This window comes from Trachemys scripta, chromosome 2 (genome assembly GCF_013100865.1).
Source record: "Trachemys scripta elegans isolate TJP31775 chromosome 2, CAS_Tse_1.0, whole genome shotgun sequence".
Lineage (NCBI taxonomy): Eukaryota > Metazoa > Chordata > Testudines > Emydidae > Trachemys > Trachemys scripta.
The window spans coordinates 62,790,049-62,816,917 of record NC_048299.1 but is presented as its reverse complement, the minus strand read 5'-3'; the positions used below and the strand labels follow the sequence as shown (position 1 = coordinate 62,816,917).

Here is a 26,869-nt window from a genome sequence, read left to right as displayed (position 1 = left end):
ATTAATCTGATCTTTTAGTATTTTCTTTGCATCATTTTTTCACTTCATTTACTACATTACAGAATAATAGTTTTAGTGTGGTACAGTATTATAACAGTTAATCATAGATATTGCTCCAGAAACTGTGTTTATCATTTAACAGTCAGAGTAATCACTAGGATTCTGCCATCTGGTGCATGCAATTTTTATGTAAAAAAAAAATCTTTCTCCCACAATCCATTATGTGCTTTTCAGAGCTCCCACTAAATGATTTTATGAAGTATATATAAATTGCCTAAATATCACAACCATCTCAGAGAAATGTCTTCAAATAGGAACAGATTGAGACAAAGTAGTGTTTGTAAAGCAGTTATTAATATCAAATGCAGACGTAACTTAAGCCTTTTGAACACAATGGCTTGCATAATAGGATAGAAACCAAAAGTCTCACAATGTAGCCTAATTTTTTCACACTGGTTTCTTGATTTATTTTTTTAATTTCTAAACTACTAAAATCCTTCTATAAATGTTCATAATGCTGCAGGAGCTTTAGCCAGTCGAAACTGTGTAATGATCAGTTGCAACTGCTATTTGACACAGTACACCTGGGAAAATGAGGTGTGAATTCAGCAGTGATTCCACTAGGAATTATGTAAAGCCAACTTGCTACAAAATAAGGGTAGAATTCCAATAAGGGAGTTCTTGTTGATATGAAACTAGGGTTTAACTAATGTCACCAGACACTTGATGAAAGTCACAGGCTCATCTGTACAGTTTTACTGCTTCATACACAGATCTGTCGCATCTTATGCGCATTTAACATGAGCAAATTCAGCTTTACGCGGTCGGCAAAAGCAAAAAAAAAAAAAAAAAGAGAAAAATAATTTAAATACTGTTCCTGTAGTGCGAGCGATTCCGCCCACCATTACACTCAATGTAATTTTGACTATACGCGGTTTTCGCTTTACGCGCTGACCGCGGAACGTAATTCCAGCGTAAGATGAGACAGACCTGTAGCGTTCCTGTTTTTCCTCTATTCAATTCCTTTTCTCTGTTCTGTAACATCTTTCCCCCTCAAGCTGCTTTGCCTTTTTCCTTCCTCTCTACTCCTGGAGTCTCTGAACCAGAATAGGACACAGTGGTGTGTGCTGGACGCTGTAGTTTACATTTTAAAAGCAAAAGCTGTTCCCTCTTGACTGAGCACAGTATGATACTAAAAAGATGTAATTCTCCTCAATTGTGAGTAGAGCGCAAATGATCAAATACTATTCTCATCAAGCAAAGACCAGTTTGATTTGAATTAGAAGATCCACCAACTTTGAAGGAGGCTAAGAATGCACTTATGGAAATAGCAAAGGCAGCTGGAGCTGATGAAATCCCAGCTGGCGTGCTGAAACACGGTGGTCCTATACTCTAAAAAGCTTTACTAGACTTATTTTCTTTCTGCCTGGAAAAAGAGGTTTTAACCTGGATTTCAAAGATGCCAAAATAGTTACAATCTACAAGTGTAATGGGGCCAAACAGACATTGCGGCAATTATTGTGGCATTTCACTCCTCTCCATCGCTGGTAAGATCCTTGGTAAGTTGTTGCTGAAAAGGCTTCAGGTTATTGCACATGATGTACTCCCTGAATCCCAGTGTGATTTTCATTCAGCACGCAGCACTGCCAATGTGATATTTACAGGAGAAAGCTGCTGAACAACAAATGTCCCTGTACGTTGCCTTTGTCGACCTTAGTAAGAATTAAACGCTCTGCTGTCTGGTGCCTTCTTGCAAAGTTTGGCTGCCCAGACAAACTAATCAACCTTATATGCTGCTTCCATGACAATATGCAGGCCCATGTATCAGTGGGTGCTGACTCATCTGATCCCTTTCTGTAGTCCATGGGATTAAAGAGGGCTGTGAGCTTTCTCCTACATTATTTACTTTGTTCTTGGCTGGAGTACTAGAAGTTGCTGCACATACTTACCACTACAGGTGTCACTTTAACAACATGATTCAAGGGCAGACTTCTAAACCTCCACCGAATCAAGGCTAAAAGCAAATCCCAGCAAAGTGAAATAAAGGAGCTACTGTATGCAGATGACTCAGCATTTGTTGTCCTTTCTGAAAATGACCTAAAACATTTGCTGAATTCCTTTGCCCATGCTTTATCCCTTTATGGCTTTTGTATTAATGTAAAGAAAACAGAAATCCTCTATCAGCCATTTCCTGGCAGAAACCCATTACTTCCATCACCAACAGACATAACATTGAACGGCTGTCAATTAAACAATGTCAAGTCCTTCTGCTACCTAGGTAGCAGAGTTACCGACACCAGCATTGATAAAGAACGTTCAGCATGCTTAGAGTCTACTGCCTCAGCTTTCAGTCATCTACAAAAAAGACTTTGGACAAGATGGGGGGAGGGGTCAAAGTGTCCACAAAGTGCCAAGTTTACAACGCTGTTGTGCTCCCTTGTCTTCTATACTCGTTGGAGACTCGTCACCATATCCAAAAACTGCCTCCAATGACGTTGGGATGTTGCACACTATATGATTTTAGAAAATTATGCTAATGAGTGTGAATATAATGTAATTGGAATATGCTTCATGCAAAAGGTCTCTTGTAAGGTATCATTACAAAGCTGATAAGCTACTGAGTGTGTTCATCCTATTTGTATGAATGAATAATTCTTGTACCTGAAACTAGAAATATGAAATAAAACTCTGAAGGCCTATTGTAATTATGCAAAGTGTGGGCCATTAATGGTGGTTTGGAATCTTGATGACTCCCATTAACAGGACAATTGACTGTAGATGGCTCTGTTTTACTTGTAAGTCTTCCTGTATACCTGTGTGCTGGCAAGTGGGTAATGAAGTCTTACAGTGACATGTGATCATGTCACCTGAACTGGAATCCATCTTTAAGCTGGTGATTTTCCATTTAGAAAGAGGGGTGGGAACCCAGAGAGGGACAAAGGATTCCCGCCTTATGCAAAAGATATGTAAGTGGGTGGAACAGAACAAAGGGGGCAGCCATCATGAGAAAACCCCTAGCTACCACCTGAGCTGGAACAGGGGCTGTACCAGGGAAAAGGGTTGTGCCCGGACTAGGCAGGCGTCCAGCCTGTGGAAAAAACTTATTGAAACATCTGAGGGTGAGATTTTATCTGTATTCAGTTTTCTTATTGTATTAGACATAGACTTGCGTTTTCTATTTTATTTTGCTTGGTAATTCACTTTGTTCTGTCTGTTACTACTTGGAACCACTTAAATGCTACTTTCTGTATTTAATAAAATCACTTTTTCCTTATTAACCCAGAGTATGTATTAATACATGGGGGGGGGCAGGCTGGCAAACAGCTGTGCATATCTCTCTATCAGTGTTACAGCAAGTGACCAATTTATGAGTTTACCCTGTATAAGCTTTATACAGGGTAAAATGATTTATTTGGGGTTTGCACCCCATTTGGAGTTGGGTATCTGAGTGTTAAAAACAGGAACACTTCTTAAGTTACTTTCAGTTAAGTCTGCAGCTTTGGGGCACATGGTTCAGACCCTGGGTCAGTGTTGGAGCAGACTGGTATGTCCGGCTCAACACGACAGGGTGCTGGACTACCAAGCTGGCAGGAAAAGCAGGGGCAGAAGTAGTCTTGGCACATCAGTTGGCAGCCCCAAGGGGGTTTCTGTGATCACAGACGACACCTATGCAGCATAACGGGAATCAAATGGTCTGACAAAATCACCAACAATGAAGTACTACGGATGGCAGCCATGCTAAGCTTGGAAGCCATGCTAGCATGGAAGCAAATGACCTGGGTTGACCAGGTCATATGTATGGATAACAATTGACTGCCTAAGAAAGTTCTGTACAGTGAATTCAAAATAGGCAGTATGAAGTTTGGCCACTCCACTACAAGGACTGCATCAAGCAGCACATAGTCTCCCGGACTGGACTCAATGACCTGAGAAGATACGACCCATGACAGGTGAGCTTGGCACTCTGCTACAAAGGAAACAGGGCGTGCAACAGAATATCGTTGCGCCAACTCGGCCAACAGTAGGAGGGAACGTAGACACCAAGTAACCTGGCATGTTTCCTGAACCCTACATGTGGAAACTGATTTCGTCGTAGTCGTACTTTAATATGAGAGACAGCCATTACTTTTTATATTTTATAGAAAATTTTAAATGCTGCAGTAGCCATCAGCAAACATTAAGACATCTAAAGCAGTTGCTTTTTATAACAGGGTTTACTTTTTATGCATCATGCTGTGGGCATTTTTTAGTCATCTTCATCTAGATTGATCTCATCAATAATCTGTGCAGAAATTAAAATAGAAATAACGGTGGGTTTTTTTAATCCAGAGGTAGAATGATCAATATTAATGACAAAAACAAAAGTCTAAGTGGGAAGCTATTTTATAACTGAATATTCAAATTTTAAGATACACAAAAAGGGGACCCAAGGAATTACTTAGTTGCCTTTTTATCACCTTTTAAGATAAACAGAGCATGGTGAGTCCAACTGAGTACTATATTGTCATAATATAAAACATTTTGTCACATTTTACACTGATAACCCTTTCTTCCTAAGGGCTTATTGCTGTTGGTAGTTGAAATAGTAGCAAGGTACAGATCATGGCCTATTCGTTGGATAAAGCACTTTGGTCAATATTTTCAAACTTGGAAGTCTAATAATAGTCATGTTCTAAGCATACATAATTGAAGTCCTAAAAGTTGCGGGTGTTCAGCACCTCTGAAAAGAAGGCCATTTATTTTAGGAGCCTAGCTTGAAAATTTTGGCACTTGATATCTGGTCAAATCTGCACTAGTCCCTCTCATACCATCGTCCATACAAAGCAGCTGTCACTAGACCAGAGGATAGTCCACTTTTGTTCATGAAATAGTAGTTGTTTTTCCAACCCAAGTGATCAGTGAAGTCTAGGTTAATACCAGACATAAGCAGTAGAGGAAAGATATAGGTAGTACTAAAATTTCCCCCCAGCTCAAAATCTATCAAAGCAGTGGCATCTGTGACCTCCTGCCCACAGGTGCTATAGCTGAGGCCACCACACTTCACTAAGGCACAAACCTGAACATAGTATGTGCCATGGACTGTATGAAGCCCATCAAAGACACCCAAAGCATACAATTCATCAGATATAGTAGGTCTCTGGTAATTTAAATAACAACAGAGGGTGTTGGCACAAACCTGGAGCTCCCCTTTAGTTCCCCTTACAGGAACCAAAGTGAAATTGTCATACATCATCTCCCTGTAAAATATCAGAGGGACTTCTTTGTCTTCCTTTTCTGCTACCCAGCAGTGGGCCTTTTGTTCCTTCTTATTGCAAACCTGATCATATATGTGAAGACTTGCAAAATTGTTGTGGGGGTATTCAATGCTCTTTCTGGGTCTTGCATTGCTCTCCAGTTGGGGTTCATGCTCTGGTGTCATCACAGAGATCTCTGCTACTATAAGTTTGCCATCATGACTTTCCATGTCATGGTATATGAAAGACTTTAATGGCGTGTATATGCCACTACCTGTCATACCCAGTGCAGGGTGGTGGATATTAGCTGCCAAAACATTGATATTAAAAGCAGTTGCAAAAGCTTGTTGAAATTCTACAGCAGACAGGAGTGGGAGCTGGTTCATCCATGCAGTTGGATACACAACCTGCTTCACATTGTATTCCTTGACAAGACTTACCGCAGGCTCATAGAAGAGTATATCAAAACAAGTGAACATGCCAAACTTGCCAGCAAAAGGTGTATCAAAAAGCACATGATCAACCTCTGGAGGTGTATTGAAAGCATATTCAAAATACAGGTTTTGTTTGCGGTATCTGGCTACCAGAGTACCATTGGCGTTGAATACCACATCAGTATTAAACTGGTATCTCCCATCAGGTGGGCAGAGAGGATCATTATACTCGCAAGGTTGCTTAGCTCCTATGTTTGCCACTAGAAACATTTTGCTCCTCAGTGCCATGCAGCTCAGTCGCTGAAGAACCTGGAGAAACAGTTTAGGAATACGTAAGCATTTTACAATGTGTGTGGCTATGTCTTATTTTATCAAACATGGTGTATTTCAAACCTCTTGAGATTATTCACTCTGCATTTGCAAAAATATTAAGATTTCAGCGTTTGTGGAAAAATTAAATACAAGTGTTTGGTGAAATTGCTGATTGATTGGGGGCAGGTCCTTTCTACAGAAAAGGCACATTCATTCTGACTTGAATGTCTCATGATGTCCAAAACAATTTAGAAACACTTAAATGGGGCTTTATTCACACGATTTAGTCATTAAAAAGAAAAAACATTCCCTTACACTTTACGGGCCTGATTTTTCAGAAATGGCCTCCAGTTTTGTGGGTGCAATTATGTCTGCAAATAATGAGGGCCAGATGAAAGCATCTCCTTGACAGTGTAACTGATTTGCAGGTGCACTCAGCTATGAGAAGCATAATTATGAGGATCTGCACCTGCAATTGCTTGCTGGTGCAATTGGAGGTTGTGTTGTGGCTCATCAGGCCCAAAATAACAGAATACTGTAAGCAACTGAAGAACACAAATCTGAACTTAGAGCAGCAGTAGAATGAACTGGTAGTTCTTAGTTTTTAATTATGGAAAAATGACAAAGCAATAAAGACTAAAACTATTCCTGCGATTTTTATTTCGTCCATGAAAAGTTTTAAATAAATACCCTTAATTTCATCCAGTTTGTTCCAAGGAAATACTTGGTATTGATGCTTGTAGGAAAAGGTTTCCTTCTAGGCTGTAAGTCTCTTATTGGCCGTTTTGGGGTAAATAGATGTATCCTTACAGCTTAGTTATATTTGGATTATTTATATTAATCTTTTTTCTGAACACTAAACTTTAGTAAAATACCGGTAAAAAGTTGTACCTATTGCACTGAAGTTGTGTTGGATGACATGAGTAACATAATGGTTGGAATAGAATGAGCTAAGTTTTTGGCTTGCTTTGTTCCTCTCCTTGAAGACAATAGGCCCTATTAGGCATTATCTTTAAATATAATTTTATATTTAAAGATAAACATCTTTTGTTCCAATATGTGTATTTCAATGACTTCATCTCAAGTTTGCCCAGGCTAAGTAAAAGAAAAAAAAAAAAATTCTAGCTGCCAGCCCTGCAAACTCAACATGGGATCTGAAAGTCAAGCTAGGTTCTTTCCATCTTGCATGTATTACCAGTAATAAAGATTTTGTGGGGCAAATTATGCCCTTGGTTATACCTGTAATTCACCATGTCTTCAAATTCTGCCTCATTAACACCTGTGCAACTCTATTAGTTCTTTGTGGTTGCACAAGCGTAACTGAAGGCAGAATCTGGTGGTTCAATTGGAGCATAGTTAGTAATTCTGTTGCACGTCCCAGAATAGAATACAGCACATGTGCGCTGACTCATGCTCTCTCTCTGTTGTGTTGATTCCTTCAGGGCTAACGGGAGTCAAAAGCAGCTAAAACATATTTGTGTTACTCAAGTTGGCAGATACAACTCTGTATATGTACAAGAAGTGGGCTAGTTGAGTGGGAAGATACTATTTTTATATTAATTTTAAATTGATCTTTCTTTATTAATAGAACCAGTTTCAAAACAATTTGAGATTCTTGTGTGAGTCAGAAAATCCACTTACCGATGTAAACTGTGGGCCAAATCCTGCTCTCTTTACCAACAGAGTAGTCCCACTGAAGTCACTGGTCAGCTTTATCTTTGGTCTAACAGCATTAATTTCAGTGGCATTATACCAAGGATTGTGGCCCATTGTGGTTACTTGTGTGAATATGATCAGCAGGTTTCAACTCTGTATTTGGTTATGCAACCAGTCATGTTAATCAAACCATCTGTTGTACACAAATCTGAGTATTTTGGAGCTATTTCTGGTGATTCTGATAATGTTCTTTAGTTTTAAAAAACAGGAGTGATGGAACACTTGATGCTACCACTGAATTGGAATGTTTAATCTAGTGTGTTAATTGCTTTCTCATTATTTATGGTTTTACTGAACGTCTAGAGGGAAAGAGGAGGTTACTCACCCTGTGCAGTAACTGACGTTCTTCGAGATGAGTGTCCCTGTGGGTGCTCCACTACAGGTGTTGGTGCGTCCCTGCGCCTTCGCCCGGAGATTTTTGCAGCAGTACTCATAGCGGCCACGCATGCTCAGAATCTGCCCCCCCCCCGCTGTGACTCTAGGGTAATAGAACGCATGCGTGGCCGGTCTCCTCAGTTCCTTCTCTACCACGGAGGCCCCCCAACTCCGAAGTAGAGGGGAGGAGGGTGGGTAGTGGAGCACCCACAGGGACACTCATCTCGAAGAACGTCAGTTACTGCACAGGGTGAGTAACCTCCTCTTCTTCTTCGAGAGATGTCCCTGTGGGTGCTCCACTACAGGTGACTTAAAAGCAGTGTATCTTAAGGAGGTAGGGACTTCGGATCTGGTAGGAACGCCGTCGAGAGTACCGCCCTGCCCAAGCGTATGTCAGATAAAGGGCCTTGAATAAGGGCATAGTGTTTAACAAAAGTATGGTCAGATGACCAGGTGGCTGCTTTACAAATGTCAGCCAAGGGAACTTTGCGTAAGAACGCGATGGAGGCAGCCAGAGATCTAGTGGAGTGTGTTCTAATGCCATCTGGAGGTGCAACCCCTTTCATCTGATAGCACAGTCGGATACACTGGGAGATCCAGTTCGAGAGTCTCTGGGTAGAAATAGGCATGCCCTTGGAGCGCTCTGCAACAGAGACAAAAAGTCTAGAAGAGGTTCTAAAGGGTTTGGTTCTATCCAAGTAGAATGACAAGGCTCTGCGAACATCTAGTGTATGCATTGAGGCTTCAAAGGAGTTTGCATGTGGTTTCGGGAAAAAAGTCGGGAGGTGTATGGGTTCATTAATATGGAATGAGGAGTGTACCTTTGGAAGAAATTTGGGATGCAATCTGAGGGTAACCTTGTCTTTAAAAAATATCGTATATGGTGGATGAGCCATGAGAGCTGCTATTTCTCCTGCCCGTCTGGCAGAAGTAATTGCCACATGAAACGCTGTTTTCATGGAGAGGTGTAAAAGGGAGCACGTGGCTAGGGGTTCGAAGGGTTGCTGAGTTAGGGCAGACAGTACCAGATGAAGGTCCCAGGGGGTGGTCGGTTGTTTAATGTCTGGATATAAGGTTTGTAGGCCCTTGAGGAAACGCTTCGTAGTAGCGTGAGCAAAGACAGACGTATCATCAATTTTGTCATGGAAAGTCGTAATAGCAGCTAAATGGACCCTGATGGAGCTGAAAGAAAGGCCGGATCGCTTAAGGCCCAAGAGATAGTCCAATATAAACGGAAGAGGTACCGAGGTAGGAGAAAGATGTTTGGCAGAACACCAATGTGTGAATCGTTTCCACTTTTGAAGATAGGTCTTGCGAGTAGAGAGCGTTCTGCTATGTAGGAGTACCTCCTGAACTTGTTCGGAGCAATCTAATTCACGTTGGGAGAACCACGTAGGAACCAGGCCTTGAGGTGAAGCATGGACAGGTTGGGGTGGAGAAAACGACCGTGCTGCTGAGATAGAAGGTTCGGAATAAGCGGCAGGGAGATTGGTGGTTGGATTGACATTCTGGTGAGGAAGGGAAACCATGGTTGTCTGGGCCACGATGGGGCAATGAGGATCACCTTGGCTCGATCCGTTCGTATTTTTATCAGAACCCTGTTGAGAACTGGTATCGGGGGAAACGCATAGAATAGGTTTCGGTGCCATGAGATCATGAATGCGTCCCCCAGGGAATGTTTGCCCAGTCCTGCTCTGGAGCAGAAATTGAGACATTTCTTGTTCTTTGCAGTTGCAAAGAGGTCTATTGTTGGGTAACCCCAGATGCTGAATACCTCGTGAATGGTTTTGTCGTCTATCTCCCACTCGTGGTCCCATGGGAAGCGTCTGCTCAGTTCGTCCGCTGTGGTGTTCATGATCCCGGGAAGATAAGCAGCTGATACCCGGATGTTGTTCACAATGCACCAATTCCAGAGCTTCATAGCCTCTGTGCACAGCGAATGGGAACGAGCTCCGCCCTGCCTGTTTACGTAAAACATGCAAGCAATGTTGTCCGTCATTATGCGTACGTGATGATGTTTGATTAGTGGCAGGAAGTGACGGCACGCGTTGCGAATGGCTCGAAGTTCTAGTACATTTATGTGCAGGGAGGTCTCGGTTGGTGACCATAGTCCCTGTACTGTGTGATGAGACATATGTGCACCCCACCCTGTCATAGATGCATCGGTGGTCAGAATGCGTGATGGAGCCTGTTGAAGAAACGGGACTCCAGAACAAAGGTTGGAGCGGACGGTCCACCAACGTAGCGAGTCTTTGACTGGAGTAGGCAGGGAGAGAGTCTTGTTTAAAGAATGCATATTCGGTTTGTAAACCGTTGCCAGCCACGCTTGGAAGCACCTCATGTGTAGGCGTGCATTCTGGACGACAAAAGTGCACGAGGCCATGTGACCTAGTAGTTGCAGGCAGTCTTGGGCAGTTACCTGAGGGCTGTTGCGAATAGTTGTGGTCAGTTGTTTTATGGAATTGTAGCGATCGGGTGGGAGCGATGCTAGCCCGGTCCGAGAGTCGAGGTCTGCGCCTATGAACTGAAGGTGCTGGGTGGGGCGTAATGTGGATTTGTCTCTGTTTATTTGTAGGCCGAGAGAAAGAAAGCACTCGACTGTGAGTCGTGTGAACCGGAGCGCCTCGTCGAATGTTGAAGCTTTGAGGAGGCAATCGTCGAGGTACGGAAATATTATTACCCCTTGTCTCCTGAGGTGAGCAGTGACTACAGCTAGAAGTTTGGAAAAAGCACGGGGGGCTGTAGATAGTCCGAAGGGGAGTACCCTGTATTGGAAATGTGTGGAACCAAGGGTAAATCGGAGGAAACGTCTGTGGGACGGATGTATAGTGACGTGGAAATAGGCATCTTGTAGGTCGAGGGCAGAAAACCAGTCGCCCTGCTCCAGCGCTGGGATTATGGTATTGAGGGTCACCATCTTGAACTTTTGCTTTTTGATGAATCTGTTGAGCCGCCTGAGATCGAGGATTGGTCGCCATCCCCCATTTTTCTTCTCCGTTAAAAAATAATGGGAGTAAAAACCCTTCCCTCTGTGTCGCTCTGGCACGATTTCTACTGCTCCCAGATGAAGGAGATGTTGCACTTCTTGGAGGAGTAGCTGCTCGTGAGAAGGGTCCCTGAAGAGGGACGGGGAGGGTGGGTGGGTGGGAGGTAAGGAGAGGAAGGGGATGACGTATCCAATTGTAACTACCTCTAAGACCCACTTGTCGGAGGTAATCTTCCTCCATTGTTGGAAAAAAGGTCGTAGGCGGTGTCCAAAGATTGGTGTGCCGGCTGAAGTGAGGGCATTGCTTTCTAAACCCTCGACCAAGTTTTCAAATCTGCCTATTAGCTGGTGGGGGTTGAGGCGCCCCTGTAGAGTTTGGGCGACGTCGCTGGAATCTTGGTCGTGGACGTTGCGGCTGTTGCTGTTCCTGCGGTCTATGGGAAAGTTGTGTAAATGCGGGATAACGTGGCCGGTGGTATGGTTGGTATCGATATTGTCGTCTTCTTGCCATAGGTGTCTGGAGACCTAGAGACCGGAGGGTTGTTCTGGAGTCTTTCATTGAATGAAGCACTTCATTCGTGTTAGAAGCAAAGAGTTTGTCACCGTCGAAGGGAAGATCTTCAATTGTGTTCTGAACTTCGCGAGGAAAAAAGGAAGAGGAGAGCCATGAGCCCCGTCGCATGACTATCGCTGTAGCGGTAGATCTTGCCGCTGTGTTGGCTACATCGAGGGCTGCTTGGAGAGCGGTGCGTGAAATGGCTTGGCCCTCAGAAACTATAGCTCTGAACTGTTGTTTTCTTTGTTCTGGAATGTCATCAATAAAGTCCATTAACTTATTATAGTTTTTATGGTCGTATTTTGCCAGGACTGCAGTATAATTAGCTATGCGAAATTGGAGGGTGGAGGATGCATAGACCTTGCGACCAAACAGGTCCAGTCGTTTGCTATCCTTGTTAGGTGGGGCAGAACGAGAATACTGTTGTCTAGCCCTCTGGTTCGCAGCGTCTACTACCAATGAGTTTGGTGCTGGGTGGGTAAAAAGAAATTCAGAGTCCTTTGGAGAAATAAAATACTTCTTGTCCGCTTGCTTGCAGGTAGGTAGGCTTGTCGCTGGAGTCTGCCAGATGGACTTAGCGGGTTCTAAAAGGGCTGCGTTAATTGGAAGTGCCACTCTGGAGGAAGAAGGGGGCTGTAGGATGTTCGTTAGCTCATGCTGTTGTTCGGGAACCACTTCCAGGTTAATGTTCAGGTCACTAGCAACTCTCTTAAAGAGGTCCTGGAATTTTGTATATTCATCAGAGGGAGTGGGAGGAAGGGGAAGTAATGCTTCCTCCGGTGCTAACTCCGGATCTGTTGGACCAGGAGAAGGGCTAGGTTTATCCTGGGAACGTGGCTGTGTTGCCAGGCGTCTCGTGTCACTAGCATATGCATTAGGAGACGGCACTGGATCAGTGTTGCGCCTGGTCGAATGGCTACGGGGCATGTGTTCCCGAGGGTATGATGTCCATGGTGTCCAGTATTGCCATGGTGGCGGGTAGGGCATAGGTGGTGCCATCCAGGGGTTCATCCCCCAAGGGGCAGGGTCCTGAGAGTGGGATGAGGTAGTATTTCCATAGCCCTTATTGCTCTGGGTCCGGGGCTGGGAGTCATGATATGGGGAAAAAACTCCCTGTGGATCTGCTTCCTCCTCACTGGAGGAAAACTGCTCAGATCCTGACTCAGGCATCGAAACAGAATATGCATTCATGAGCGGAGACTGCAAGGTAGGTGATACTAGCAGATCAGCTGTCTGGGTAAAATGAGTGAATGCAGCTCCTGCGGGAGATGAAAGCCGAGCCGATAGAGGCTGCTGCACAAGAGCATTCCTGCGATCGGGGCTTCTGGCTGTGATCTGTGTGTCAGAATGCCCCGCAGGCGTCGGTGCCGCGGTCGGTGCCGGGCGAGAAATGTCGGGCTGCCTCGGGTGAGGCGTGCTGTGGAATGTCGGCACCGTCTCATTCGCGGTGCCGAACGGTGCCGTCACTGAGGCAGGCAACTGGAAGCCTGATGCCTCGGCACCGGAGCTTCTCGGCGGCGCTGAAGCCTCAGGCGGCTTTTGCGCTGTTCCGGAGGAGCCTGGCTCATGAAAATTGCTGAGGCGAGGAATCACAGGCAGAGAGATCGTTGATCTGCCTGGAGAAACTTTATGCCTCATAGTCTTGCTCGGTGAGGAAAGGTGCCCCTTTTTCGTAGACTTCTTGAGCTTTTTTTTTTGGGGGGGGGGGGGCTGTGTCGGGTAGCGGAGCCGGCTTCAATGCCTGGGTCTGAAACTGACCCGATAGATTTTTGAAGCAGGAGCAGTTTGAGTTTAAGCTCCCTGTCTTTCCGTGCCCTGGAGCTGAGTTTACAGCAGTGGGCACATTTTTGGGGAATGTGAGCTTCCCCCAAACATTTTATACACTTTGAGTGCCCGTCCGATGACGGGATAGCTTCCTTACAAATAGCACAGCGCTTGAAACCGGAGGAGCCCGGCATAGCCGCGGCTGACAAAAAAAAAAAAAAATTTTTTCCTAAGATAAACTGGGTAAGTAACTATTTTAACAGAGAAAACTGACAGAAAAACTGGTTTCTAAAGGATAATTAAGGCAATAGTGAAGGATTCTCTAATGAGTCTGCTGAGCTCCGTCTCAGGCCGGGGACGGTTGAGAAGGAACTGAGGAGACCGGCCACGCATGCGTTCTATTACCCTAGAGTCACAGCGGGGGGGGCAGATTCTGAGCATGCGTGGCCGCTATGAGTACTGCTGCAAAAATCTCCGGGCGAAGGCGCAGGGACGCACCAACACCTGTAGTGGAGCACCCACAGGGACATCTCTCGAAGAAGAACTCTTGATGCATCTTACATATGACTATTGTTTTAGTTGGAATAAAAGTCAAACCATTAATAATAATAATGTGTCCTATTAAACACAGATACCAAAGTTTCACAGTTTGCTGCTTTAGAAAGCCAGAGGCCACAGTAATACTTTTCACAAACTGTCTATGTGAAATCAGTTTTGTTTACTTAAGGCCAGATACTGATCTCAGTTACGCTGGTATAAATTCAGAATAATTCTTTAAGGTAACACAGCTACTCCAGGGTAAATGGGGAGTGACTGGGAACACAGTCTGGTCCTTATGAAATATTTTCTTGGTTACTTCTTTAAACTAGGGCTAATTACATTTTTAAGAGCTCCTTGGCACCTGCTGTTTGTTCTCCACCTGGAGTATGAATCCTCTGTTGTTAGCTACACTTCCACAGTGGGCAATTTTAAAACCTATACCTCTGTATCGCTGAACAGATGTGGCTCTCTGCATGGATTCCATTTCACAGACTGGGGACATGGAACAAACTCCAAATAAGGGTAAATGGTCTCTCTAGTGAAGTTGAAGCCATGGATTCCATCTTCAGGAAATACAATGATCTGTGCCCCCTGTAAGTAAAACAAACACATACCTTGTAGCCAAAAATTACATGTGGGAAAAATGATCCAACACTAACAAGGAAAGCAAAATGGAATCTCTTTTGGTGATGAGGTTCCATACAAACAAAAGTAAGGGTAGGTTGAGTGTGTTGGGTTGACCATAATATAGAGTGAGCATTTCTTGCCTTTTTAGGTAGCATTGTAGAAAGCATTTTAAATTATTTACTTTAAAATGCACATTAACCTATACATCAGCAGGCACCTTACATTGTGGACACAAGTCAAATTAAGTGGAAAAAAAAAAAAATGGCAGTACTCATTCAAACTCTGCCCATAATGTAAGCTCCACCCATAAGTTACCAAAATAATGCACCATTCACAGTAGATTGTGCACATATTAAAAAGGTGATTGTGTGTTCTCTTGGCTCCTTGAACTTGGCTCACACTCAGGATGGTTGTGTCATGGCCCCACAGGGTGTGCCAGAGAGGACCTTTATGTAATCTTTCTAAGACCTTACCCCTTTTAGTACAAGAGCCTGGGCCTCTGTTTCTATCTAACAAAACAAACTGTTGGGAACGTCCATTCTTTTTCAAGTGCTTGCTCATGTCGATTCTACTCTAGCTGTATGTGCACCCACATACACAGGTGTCGGAGAAGAAAGAAGTGAAGGAAAGGAGTAATGTTCTGTGAGGTGTTTGAATGAAGATCTAGGAAAGAGAAGAGTTGTTGTCATGACACTCCTCCATTAAGAGGATTCTTTGATTAAGGGATCAGGTAGGTGCTGGATTCTTAAATAAAAATGGAAAAGAGACATTTTTCTATAATAATAATCTTTTCCCCCCCAAAACTTGAGCACCTGAAGTTAAGCACCTTCGTAAGTGTCCTCATTTTCAGAGCCGCTGAAATTAATAAGAGTTGCTGGCTGTTCAGGATCTCCAAAAACCAGGCCACTTGTTTAGGTGCCTAAATATAGCTAATATATAGTTTAGTTGTCTAACTTTAGACATCCGAGTTTGAAAAGATTGTTCTCAATAATTAGAACTTGTTATATACAACTTAAGATGGCCACTAAGCTGTGGACATGTTTTCTGACCTGTTTGGCTGCAGCTATTACTTGCTCTTCATATATATATAGGTTTCTGCTCATCAACTCTAATGCAGAGCGTCGATCAATCAGGGTTTCTGGGTTAGTACTCAGTATGGGTCGATGTTCGTACACAGCAGCAACATAATGTCCTTCTCTGTAAACTTCTGCTGAGGCAACTTGATAGCAGAAAAAGAAAAGAAAAACTGTATAGCAGGCTTCCAACATGACCTCTGTCCATAAATCTAGAGTGAAACAGACAAGACCAAAACATCTGAACAACAAATCATACCAGTTTAAAACTTTCACACTCTTAGCTGTGATTTATTAATAGTGACAGCTAAATTCAGACTCACAGCAATACTGGACCTAAAGGGTCTCCCCCACCCCCATATGTTCCTGGATAAATTTGTTGCTTCTAAAATTCACATTAATCTGTTTCAGGTGACACTTCAAATGTACGGTGTTCACTTCCACTGCATTTATGTCTGCAGTAATTTCCTTGCTCAGTTTCCAACCCAACTTTCAGTGTAACTATCATTGCATTTACAGCACTAGGTTCATGAACAAAGGAACAGATAATTCCTGAAGAATCAGACTGAGGACTTATATAATCATCCTACATGACTTTTTTTTAAAGTAGATAACATATGTATACTAAATCTCATTTGATTCAGTGAACTCTTTCATAAACTGCTAGGAAAAATGCTGACTGTAGCTCAGACTAATATGCCTGTTTTTTATTACAGGCATAAAAAAATATGCTGCCCATAAAAACACTACCTACGTTTTTTATCTCTACTCTTGGTATTCTCAAATAAACTGTCCTTTCTCCTGTTTCCCCCAATCGGGAAAAATACAGTTTCGATGTTCTAGGTGCTAAAATATTTGCTAGTAGCAATTTGAAGGTATTGTAGCAAAGTAAGTAAAACCCAAATTAGTAACTTGTGACTGTGAACCACTGAGCTCATTCTTTTCTTTTATGACATCTTTATCTTCCTGTCAAACTCCTCCACCATACCCACAACAGAAGTGGAATGCAACCCAAGTGTACCTATATTCTGAGTTCTCTCAGTAATGTATGTTCTCTAGTGTGTCTATCACACCTATTGACCCCAAGGCTGGCAGGGAGCATAGCCTGGAGAAATGCACACAAGAACTGGGACTCTGGCAGAGCTGAGTTCTAATTTGAGTCTGCCACTGACTTGCAGTATGGCCTTGGGCAAGTCACTTCACCTTTCTGGCTATCTTCTCATCTATAATGTAAGGAAAACACTTAATCCTTACAGCACCCCTGTGAGGTAGGAGAGTAATTAACTAGTTAATCTCTCTCTAATGCTTTTAACATGAGAAGCAGTATATGAGTCATTTTTCTCTTCATATGTTAAACTTAATAAATACAATATGGTCTGATTGCCATCATGTTTCTGGCATTGTTAGTGAACTTTTTTTTGCGCTTTATTGGAATGCAGGAGGGCCATTTGGACAATGGGTATTGTACAATTGATTACTGGCATCTCTTTATCATGTCTTTTCACTGGATATTCTTCAGTTCAGTGGTGAAACTTTCTACCACATTATAAACATCCCAGAACCATAGGACCCAAACCCACTGCTGAAGATAGCTGATTTCTATCAGACACACAACTGCTAGCTGAAATAAAAGCCACCTCATTTCAAAAGAAAATTAATATGGCAAAGTCTCCAAAAGATGCTTCAGAATCCTGGGGGAGGGTACTACTGCCATTTCCCTAATATGCTATGAACTAGAGAGTGTAAAACCAACATTCAGTCACCAGCAATGCTTAGATTATAGCCTGTTGGGTCCAAATGTTTTCATTTATAACAAAAAGGTATTTCTCAAATCTTCATATTTTACTTTCTGATAACAATAAAGCCTGACATAGCAGTCTTTTCTATGCACTGTAGTTGTAAATGTGTCGATCTCAGGATAGTAGAGAGACAAGGCGAGAGAGAAGAGACAGAGTTCTTCTTCTGTGTGGCTTGAAACCTTGCCTTGCTCACCAACATAAGTTGATCCAATAAAAGATGTTACCTCACTCACCTTGTCTCTCTAATAGCAATCCTTTATCAAGCCAACAAATACTTTGCACAAGCGCACAGTGTCTTTCCTCCAAAGACCACTAATGAAGTGCTAAGGCTTCCAGGTTGGTTCTCAGCTTAAATCAAGCCTGAAAACTTTAAATATGAAGGGCCTAATCTTGCTCTCCCTAAGAGTTCTGCCATTCACTTCAGCAAGAGTGTGTTTGAATCCTACTACTATACTGTAAAAGCGACACATAAATCAGGATCATTTTACTAGAACAAAATGAGAATGCTTCTAAAAATGCATTGTTACTGGGAAAATACAGAATTGTAGTGACTTTTTTTCCAAGTGACTGAAAATATAGTTTCTGATCACTTTGATTTTTTCAGCTCTGCCACAGACTTCCTGTGTAGCATTCAAAAAAGTAGAGTCTAATCCACTAGGCCCACTGAAGTCAAGAAGTCTTCCATTGATTAAACAAGTTTTGAATTGAGCCCCACACTTCTCTTGACTAAATTCTAATCTCATTTTCACTAGTTTAATATACAGTAACCTCCAATGGCTATAAGAATTTGATCCTCGTCTCAATTCCCTTTGTAATACTGTACTTTAAAAGAGTGTTGTGAAGCTAAATTCATTAATGATGAGAGCTACTGAAAAAAATGAACTGTCATTCAAATATGAAAGTAAATTTTGATTCAACCTTATTCATGGCCCTTTTATGTTGCAATTAACTTCAGTTAATAAAAATTTGAGAATTTTCTTGTTTGGGGACAATTGATGAACAGGAAAAGAGCGAACTTGGTCACGTAAGTTTTGTGATGTATTTGGTCCATCTCTATTAACATTTGTGAAGCACCTAGAGATGCTTGTGTGGAAAGCCCTACAGAAGGGCATATTATTACAGAAAGATTTAATCCCTGTACATTCATGTATGTTGAACATTTGTTTTAAGAGACACAAGACTTCATGAAGGTCCTTTTGTGAAATTACATTAAATCGCTTTTCTTCAGCAACGTTTTCATTTTGTTTAGTATACACTTTCCTATTAAACAGAGCTCCATTTCTGCATGAACGCAGGTCAAATGTATTTGTTTCTCTGTGTACAAATTCAGAGTGGGAAGTGTTTTGTAATTGAGGTGAATAAATTGTTGCTGCAAACTAGCTACAAGTTAATGTCTAGTATTCAGGAGGACACAAATGAGGCAAATTTGGTTTACAAGTACTGACAATCTATAAGGTAAGAGAAATCATTGTAAGAATACTTAATATGCTACAAGAGATACTACAGTAATTTCAAATAACATTTTAATTTGAAAATGTTACATTACATGCAATATCTTACCAGAATCAGTGTGTTCAAATTGATTAATTTAAAATATCAAATTTCTTAAATTCCAGAATGAAAAGCACCCACTTAGCACTGTGCTGTCCTTGCTTTTTGTCTACATGGCAGCTGGATTGATTTCTATGGATTAAAAATGGAAATCCATTTTACAGGAATTTGGTAAGTGATATATTGGAGTTAAACCTGGAGTGTTACTACTATAAATTACATGTTTGCCAAGTTAAAAAGCTTTCACAAGTCTTCTGATCAGCATAACTAAGAGCACACCTACAGTGTCTTTCTAATCCTGCAGCATCACTTTGGTAACATGTAAAGTTCATAGAAACCTTCAATTTAATTTGAGCCACATTTTTATATCATTACATGTTGTTAAAAGCTAAAAATGTACTTCTTCTTTCTCTATTAACTGCTAGGTTTAAGGTTGTCAATATTCCCACTGATAACTATTTAAAAGGATACAGTTACTTTTCCCTAAATTACATAAAGCACAATAAAAATATAGCAAAGCTTTGACCTTATTCCTAGTAGATGTTTTGGAGAGATTCGCTTTTATAAAATCATTTTTGAAAAGAAATGCACAGTAATTAAACTGGCTACAAATTTTTGCACATTGTGATCAAATTTGTATTTGCTTTGAAAGAGATAATACAGAAAATCTAAATCTATGTATACAGAGAGAAATAATAAATAGATTTGTTTGCCTTAACTTTAAAATTATGAAAAATTAGCATAGACAATAAGTCATAAAGCCAATAATGGATGTAATTCTCTACTGCCTTCTGCAGCAATCTGAATCTTTACAGAGTGGATGCAAAATGCTGCCAAATCAGAAGTCTCCTATCTATTACAGCAGTGGTAGCATTTAACATTCACTTTGCAAAGGTGTAAATGGCTACAGAAGATATAAAGGAGGAGGGAAAACTTAGATCCTTTGCCTTTTACAATGAAGTAACTGCAAAATGGCACTATTTTATTCAATACATCTGAGTCATACTTCTTTCCTAACAGAACCAACTTTTCTACTCTTGACATGCCTTCAGAGCCAAAGCTGCTATTTAAGAAGGAGATGTATTGTAGCGTTAGTAGTTCATTAACAAAATTGTCAACCAAAGTCTAATTAAAATTTTTTATTACTGGTGATGAAAAGAGCTGAGCTTGGATTTTCAGAGGCCAGAATGAATTTGCTGCATATTTTAGAAAAATCACTTTTTGACTTGCAAACTGAGCAGATTTGACATGCCAGGCACTGACAGAAAATATGAAATCCTAAATGGCAAATTTTTAGATTTATTTTTCAGAATATAAACTGTTTAATTAGAAAATATTATAAATCATAGAATCATAGAATATCAGGGTTGGAAGGGACCTCAGGAGGTCATCTAGTCCCACCCCCTGCTCAAAGCAGGACCAATTCCCAACTAAATCATCCCAGCCAGGGCTTTGTCAAGCCGGGCCTTAAAAACCTCCAAGGAAAGAGATTCCACCACCTCCCTAGGTAAAGCATTCCAGTGCTTCACCACCCTCCTAGTGGGATAGTGTTTCCTAGACCTCCCACACTGCAACTTGAAACCATTGCTCCTTGTTCTGTTATCTGCCACCACTGAAAACAGCCGAGCTCCATCCCCTTTGGAACCCCCCCTCAGGTAGTTGAAAGCAGCTATCAAATCCCCCCTTATTCTTCTCTTCTGGAGACTAAACTATCCCAGTTCCCTCAGCCTCTCCTCATAAGTCATGTGCTCCAGACCCCTAATCATTTTTGTTGCCCTCCGCTGGACTCTCTCCAATATTTCCACATCCTTCTTGTAGTGTGGGGCCCAAAACTGGACACAGTACTCCAGATGAGACCTCACCAATGTCGTATAAAGGGGAACGATCACGTCCTTCGATCTGCTGGCAATGCCCCTACTTATACAGCCCAAAATGCCGTTAACCTTCTTGGCAACAAGAGCACGCTGTTGACTCTCATCCAGCTTCTCATCCACTGTGACCCCTAGGTCCTTTTCTGCAGAACTGCTACCTAGCCATTCAGTACCTAGTCTGTAGCAGTAAATATACACTTCAACTATATTCCCACTACTTTTGCTTAATATTTTGCATTTCTGTATTGCCTTCAATCAAAGTTAGAGTTTATAAACATTAATATCGTCTCACAACTCTGTGAATTGGTAATATCCTTATATTAGCCATGAAGGAAATTGAGGCAGAGACTTGCTCATGGTCACACAAGTCTCCATTACATGCAAACCTCCTTCTTAAGAACCACTATGTAGCAAGACATACTATATTTAAAGTGATGAAATGCACATTAACTTTGGCTGCTGTCATAATAATGAAATCTTTTGTTATGAATCATAAGTTAGAAGATAAACTGTTTGACTTGTAGTGAGCAATCTTGTGTATCTCACTATAATCAGAAGGGTCAGGAATCTCTGAACCCCAGTACCATTCCCCACATACATACATCCATGAATGAGGAGAAAAATGCAGAAAATATAACTATCATGGTGGCTTATGTCGTCATCAGAATCCCAAAATATGCATAACTTTACTGTTTTATAAAATTATTGAACAGCACAAAAAAAAGTGGTATTACTTGTACTGCTTCTTTCTACATCCTTTTCCCACTCCCCTAAATGCGCACGCGCACACAGAGAGAGAGAGAATATGAACTGCTGCCAATCAAACCAGCCTGATTGTAATTACTGCTTTCTAGAAGTTGCAGCCTACAGTGGATATAAGCCCAGAAGTTAGTAGGCAAATGTGAATGTTTCATAGGTTACCACTGCTGTTTATACTCAACCATCATATGCAGTATTATCCTTGGCAAAAGGAAAGGAGGCAGCTGTGTTTCGGTTTACAGGTTGATACAGATAAGTAAGTGAAACCTTTTCCTGGTTGTGCTGTAGACCTAAAATTGTATTAGCTTTTTCCCCATTAGTTTTTTTAGAGTCCTCCAGTCATATTACACTGGTCAAGAAAGGTGCCTACAGGCTGATGGCAAGAAAGAAGTTTCTGAACAACTTTAGAAGTAGAACCAGTTCCAAGTTTGAAAACTTTCATCAAAACACAGATAAAATGAGATTTTTGATGTCTGAGTTACTAGCACTTTTTGAAACATTTCCAACAGATTGTAAAGAACAGCGACCACATCACTTGACTTTTTTCTAAATTTAGTTTTAAAATGTTGTATCACCAAAACGGTGATGATTTAGTGTTACAAAGGTAACTAATAAAGACAATATATTAACTATTGAGCTAATTATTAGATTTTACACCCTACTCCACCCCAAAAATCTAAAAATGAAAAGTGAGGTTAAGAACAAGTGATGCAAAATTATATGATGCAGATAATTTGGCTCATGGTACTGAATTATTCTACATATTAATGTATACTATCTTATTTTTGTATGGTGAACATAATGCCTCTGACATAATGCCTAGTTCTTTCTAGCTAGCTACATCAAAAGTGGTCCACCTTTCTGAACAAGTCTGTAAACAAAACAATCTGAATGCAAGAAATGTGGCTTCAAAGCACCTTGTTCCTTTGTAACCCTCCTGTTCACTCCCCCGTCAAACAGAGCCCACAATAACTTATTAAAGTATCATATACTGAAGTTCTGTACAGGATGTTCTTTATTAAAAGCCTCCCCGTTTGAGGAAATCACAACTTATTGCATGTAGATGTATACAGAACCTCCTTTTTTTTTTTTTTTTTTTTTTTACAAACACCAATATTACAAATAACTAAGTATACAAACCATTTCTCCCTATTAGTTCATAAAATTGGGGTTCTACTGCATTCCACATATCTCAATCTCTGAGAAGAAATGCTGCTCTCCATGCATTTTCCATTATAACCTTTGCTTCTAGTTTATTTGGCCTTAATTTATGAATGGACTATTCAAGATATCTCTGCCAACCACAATAAATAGTTTTCCAAATACTTATTTGTAGAAGTGTAAGTGTTCACACAAGCAGTTTACAGCTATGGGGAAACAGCCAGATAAACATGACAATGCTAGTCTAGTCCAATTTGTTAGTATCCTACAAAAGCAACTTGCTTGCTTTCCAATATAGTTAGTTTAAAAACAAAACAAATCTCTGAAATAGAAAGGCATAAACAGAAAGACTCAAGATGACAGAGACCTGTCATCTACTCCAGTGGTTCTCAATCAGGGGTTCAGGGCTCACTGAGTGGCCGTGAACAGGTTTCTGGGGGTCCTCCAAGCAGGGCCAGTGTTAGACTTGCTGGGGCCCAGGGCAGAAAACCAAAGCCCCGCCACATGGGGCTGAAGCCCACCACCCGAGGCTGAAGCCAAAGCATGGAGCCCCAGGCAATTGCCCTGCTTGCTAGCCCCTAACACCAGCTCTGGCTTTTATATGCAAAAAAACAGTTGTTGTGGCACAGCTGGGCCATGGAGTTTTTATAATGGGGGGGGGGGGTGCAGAAAGAAAAAGGTTGAGAACTCCGATCTACTTCATCCATGGGTCAATATAAAACTGTTCCCTATTCTACAGGGACTAGTGTGTTGTTTTGTTTAGTCTAATTGTGACACGTGAGGGACTATGAAAGTCAGCATTTCCTAAGCTACCTTATTGAATACCAACTCTTTTTTATTAGGTATAGAAAATAACTAGTAAATGCTGGCAAATTTTTCATTTTATAATGTTAAGAGCGTCCCACAGTACTTTACAGTGAAAAAGGAGCCGTGAGTGGAGATACAAGAATGGCTGGTCTATATGCTCCTAGAACCACTAAGGCAGTGGTTCTTAAACTGTGGGTCAGGACCCCAAAGTGGGTCGCAACCCCATTTTAGTGGGGTCATCAGGCCTGACTTAAACTTGCTGAGGCCAAAGCCTGAGCCCCACCACCTGCAGCCAAAGCCTGAGGGCTTCAGCCCTGCGTGGCGGAGCTTAGGTTATAGGCCCCCTGCCTGGGGCTGAAGCCCACTGGGCGGTGGGGCTTGGGCTCTGGCCCCCCAGCCTGAGAAATGGGGCTCAGGCTTCGCTCATCCCTCCTGGGGTTGCATAGCAATTTTTGTTGTCAGAAGGGGTGCAATGAACTTTGAGAATCCCAGCACTAAGGGTAGCTATGGCTACAGTTCGCACTAAGCCTGGGTCTTTGGGACTCAGGCTTGGTCCCCTGCCCAGACTTAAGCATCCACACTGCATTGTAAAGCTGGGTTTACAATTGCTGGACCTAGGGGTCTCAGTCATTCTAACACATCCATACTGCACTAGCCTGACCTGAGTCGGGCCTGCAACTGTAGCTGCATCCACATTGAAAATGACAGGCCTTGGCCCTGAGTCAGAGTGGGACTCGGCCTCTGACCCTCCCCTCTAGCAGGGTGCTGGGACTCAGGTTCTGAGTGCTTCCTAACCCAAACCAGATTGATTTGTATGTGGACAAAAAAGAAGCTTGGGCTCAAATCTGAGTCAAAGACCAGGCTCCGTCTGCAGTGCAGCCACAGACTATGGGGCTGGCCGGTGGCCTGGCCACTCTTGCTCACTAAGAGTACATCCACTGGGCAATAAAAAACCCACCGCACTGAGTGCCAGAGCCGGGGGCAGCTGCCGTGGCCTTGCAGCCAGAGCCCCAGGAGCCTAACGCGAGCAGTGTAGGGCTCGGAGACCTTCCGCAGAGGTCCACAGGGCACTATTAGATCCCTGGAGCCAGCCGCAGCCCCTCGCGGGCATTCCCTGCGTGGAGCTCCTCTGGCACGGATTGGTCACCTCAGGCTGTTTCTCAGCGCGGCCCCTCAGCCCCAGGGCAACGGCAGATCGGCTCCTGCTCACGGCTGCGACCAGGGAGTTAGTGCGGGTCGGCCTGGCCCCGTTCACACGGGAAACTCGGCTCCGCAGCGTGGAGCTGGGCGCTCAGGACTGGTGTGTCCCCGGCACTCACGCCAGCCCAGTCCCTCCGGAGCAGCCCCTCGGCTCGAGCCCGCCCCTGCTCCCCTCACGGCGTCGGCTGTTGCGCTGCACGCGGCTCCTCTCATTGGTAGGTTTCCGCAGAGCTCAAGCTAACCACGGTCTCGCGCACGCGCCTATGACCTTTAGTCCTTTACTCGCCCTCGCCGGCCACTCCGCGTGCAGCAACAACGGGAGGGGAAGCACCCTTCCTACAGCCTCGCTCACAGCGAGCCGCAAGAATTTCCCTGCCTCTGATTGGCTAGCTCCGATACAGCAGTGATCCAATCGACAACCTTTGCTTCAAGCCTCCGCCTCGTGCACCGCACGGAGCGTATCCTGCCCGGACAACCAATGGGCCCCGCCCATAGGTTCCTTTTACCGTCACATAGGGCGGGTGCAGTAAGTGTCAATCAGAGCGAAAGACTTTGCTGATTGGTTGTAAGTCACAGCACCTTTGCCCCGAGGTGGCCTTGCGCTGCTGGGCGCTTGCTGGCTGGTGGTAAATGCCGACTGCTTCTGAGCGAGCGGGATAACGGCAATGGCTCCCCACGGCGCTGCGGAGGAAGAATATGTCAGCGGGGCTCAGCTAATCGCCGAGGCCCTAAAGACACAAGTAAGAGTGCTCAAGTCTGACCCTTGACAGTAACCGACTATAAGTTCTCTACGGGGAGTCGGACGGGTCACGTCGCGTGGTCTAGTAGTTAGCGCTCCGTTTTGGCACCTTTGTGATGTGGGTTCGAAACCAGCCCCCAGCTGTCCCCTCCCAAGCGGGTGGCCCTGTGGGAGGGACGTGTGTGGTGCCATCACCTCTTCCCAGGCAGCAGAAAGTGGCAGGTGCTTGGGAAGACCCCTGTGCTCTAAGAGCTTGAACAGTGGCCAAGCTTTGTCCAGCTCCTGGGAGCCAGTTACATGCTGAGACCCTCGCCTTGACATCCAGGGGCCCGCAGTGGAAGGTAGCCAAGGGAGTTAGTGTTGTTGGCATTACCACGAGGCACCGTGTGCATGGGCAGTGCAGTCAGACAGTCCAGAGAGAGGAGCAGGCAAAGGTGGGAGGAAAATATTTTTACCATTGGTAAAATCACAGTAAGGGAGGCACCACGATGATTGAGCAACTAGCCCTGGGGCTGCAACAGTCCAGTGCCTTGAACGAGTTGTTCAGGTAGGCATGTTTTGTGTGGCTTTGAGCAGCTTAGATCTCTTGCAGCTGGCAATACTGGCATCCCTCTGCTCAGTCTCATTTGGGCTTCCCAGGTCACAATACAATAGGGAAGTATTATGCCTTTGCTGCCATTAGCCCGATACTTTACCTACGGATAAACTCATAACCAGCAAACTAGGGGCATGCTCCTTTCCTGTAATCTATTTTAGATTGAAAACCTCTCTTAATGTCTGTGTATATACACAGTTTAAAATAATCTGAGCTGATTGTGTCATTGTCCAGAGGCTAATGTAACTTGGAAATGCTCTTTTCCTCTCATGCAGAGAGACCTTTACTGCCAGTTGTACAGCTTTCCTGAATTATTCAGCCTGCCCACTCTCTGCCTCTTGAGCCACATCTACAGTACAAAATGATGTTGACCTAACTTACATCAGCATACAGCCATCGCTGTGCACACTTGGCTCCTTGTGTCAGTGGCGCATGTTCTCACTAGGAACACTTGTATCAATTGTATTCTCAGTGTGGGGCATTGTGGGATGGCTCCCAAAAGCCAGTAATAGTTGACATAAGCAGCACAGGGTCCACACTAACTCTGCATTGACCTAATTACATCGGCCATGACTCTACGCTGCTGGAGGAGGTGGTGTTATTAAGTCATGCTAGCGAGGCATGTACATCGGCAGGAGCCACATTTAAGTGAAGATGCTTCCTCAGCTAGGTTGATGTAAGGCAGCTTACGTCTGCATAACCCTGTAGTGTAGACCAGGTCTTGGTTTAAACTCCTACCTCATCATAATACTTACTATTATTTTATAATA

General features: G+C 43.1%; 2 protein-coding genes across 6 annotated transcripts in view; one reads left to right on the top strand and one right to left on the bottom strand.

The window, feature by feature from the left end:
• Positions 1-4,195: 4,195 nt before the first annotated feature.
• Positions 4,196-25,485, bottom strand: BTD (biotinidase). 5 transcript variants are annotated; one of them, XM_034760726.1, is made up of 4 exons: positions 25,345-25,485; positions 15,594-15,829; positions 14,359-14,508; positions 4,196-5,977 (listed from the first exon to the last, which is right to left on the bottom strand). In XM_034760726.1, the coding sequence occupies exons 2-4, from the start codon at positions 15,810-15,812 to the stop codon at positions 4,793-4,795; spliced, it is 1,554 nt and encodes a 517-aa protein (XP_034616617.1). In that variant the 5' UTR covers positions 15,813-15,829; positions 25,345-25,485; the 3' UTR covers positions 4,196-4,792. The 5 variants fall into 5 exon arrangements, with proteins under 5 accessions (XP_034616617.1, XP_034616618.1, XP_034616615.1 ...); XM_034760727.1 differs by lacking the exon at positions 25,345-25,485 and adding an exon at positions 25,034-25,128; XM_034760724.1 differs by lacking the exon at positions 25,345-25,485 and adding an exon at positions 24,713-25,024.
• HACL1 (2-hydroxyacyl-CoA lyase 1) overlaps positions 25,366-26,869 on the top strand; it is a 38,199-nt gene continuing 36,695 nt past the window's right edge. Inside the window, exon 1 of the mRNA XM_034760721.1 lies at positions 25,366-25,505. Within this exon, the coding sequence (XP_034616612.1) occupies positions 25,431-25,505 (75 nt within the window). The 5' untranslated portion in view covers positions 25,366-25,430. The remainder of the gene's footprint in view (positions 25,506-26,869) is intronic.

Coding starts and splice junctions, on each gene's coding strand:
- BTD (XM_034760723.1), bottom strand. CDS start 24,978: ATGAGAGGAGCCGCGTGCAGCGCAACAGCCGACGCCGTGAGGGGAGCA. Junction 14,509..15,593: donor TAATAGCTGCAGCCAAACAG/GTCAGAAAACAT, acceptor TTTTACTTACAG/GGGGCACAGATCATTGTATT. Junction 5,978..14,358: donor ATCTGTTCAGCGATACAGAG/GTATAGGTTTTA, acceptor CTGTTTCTCCAG/GTTCTTCAGCGACTGAGCTG.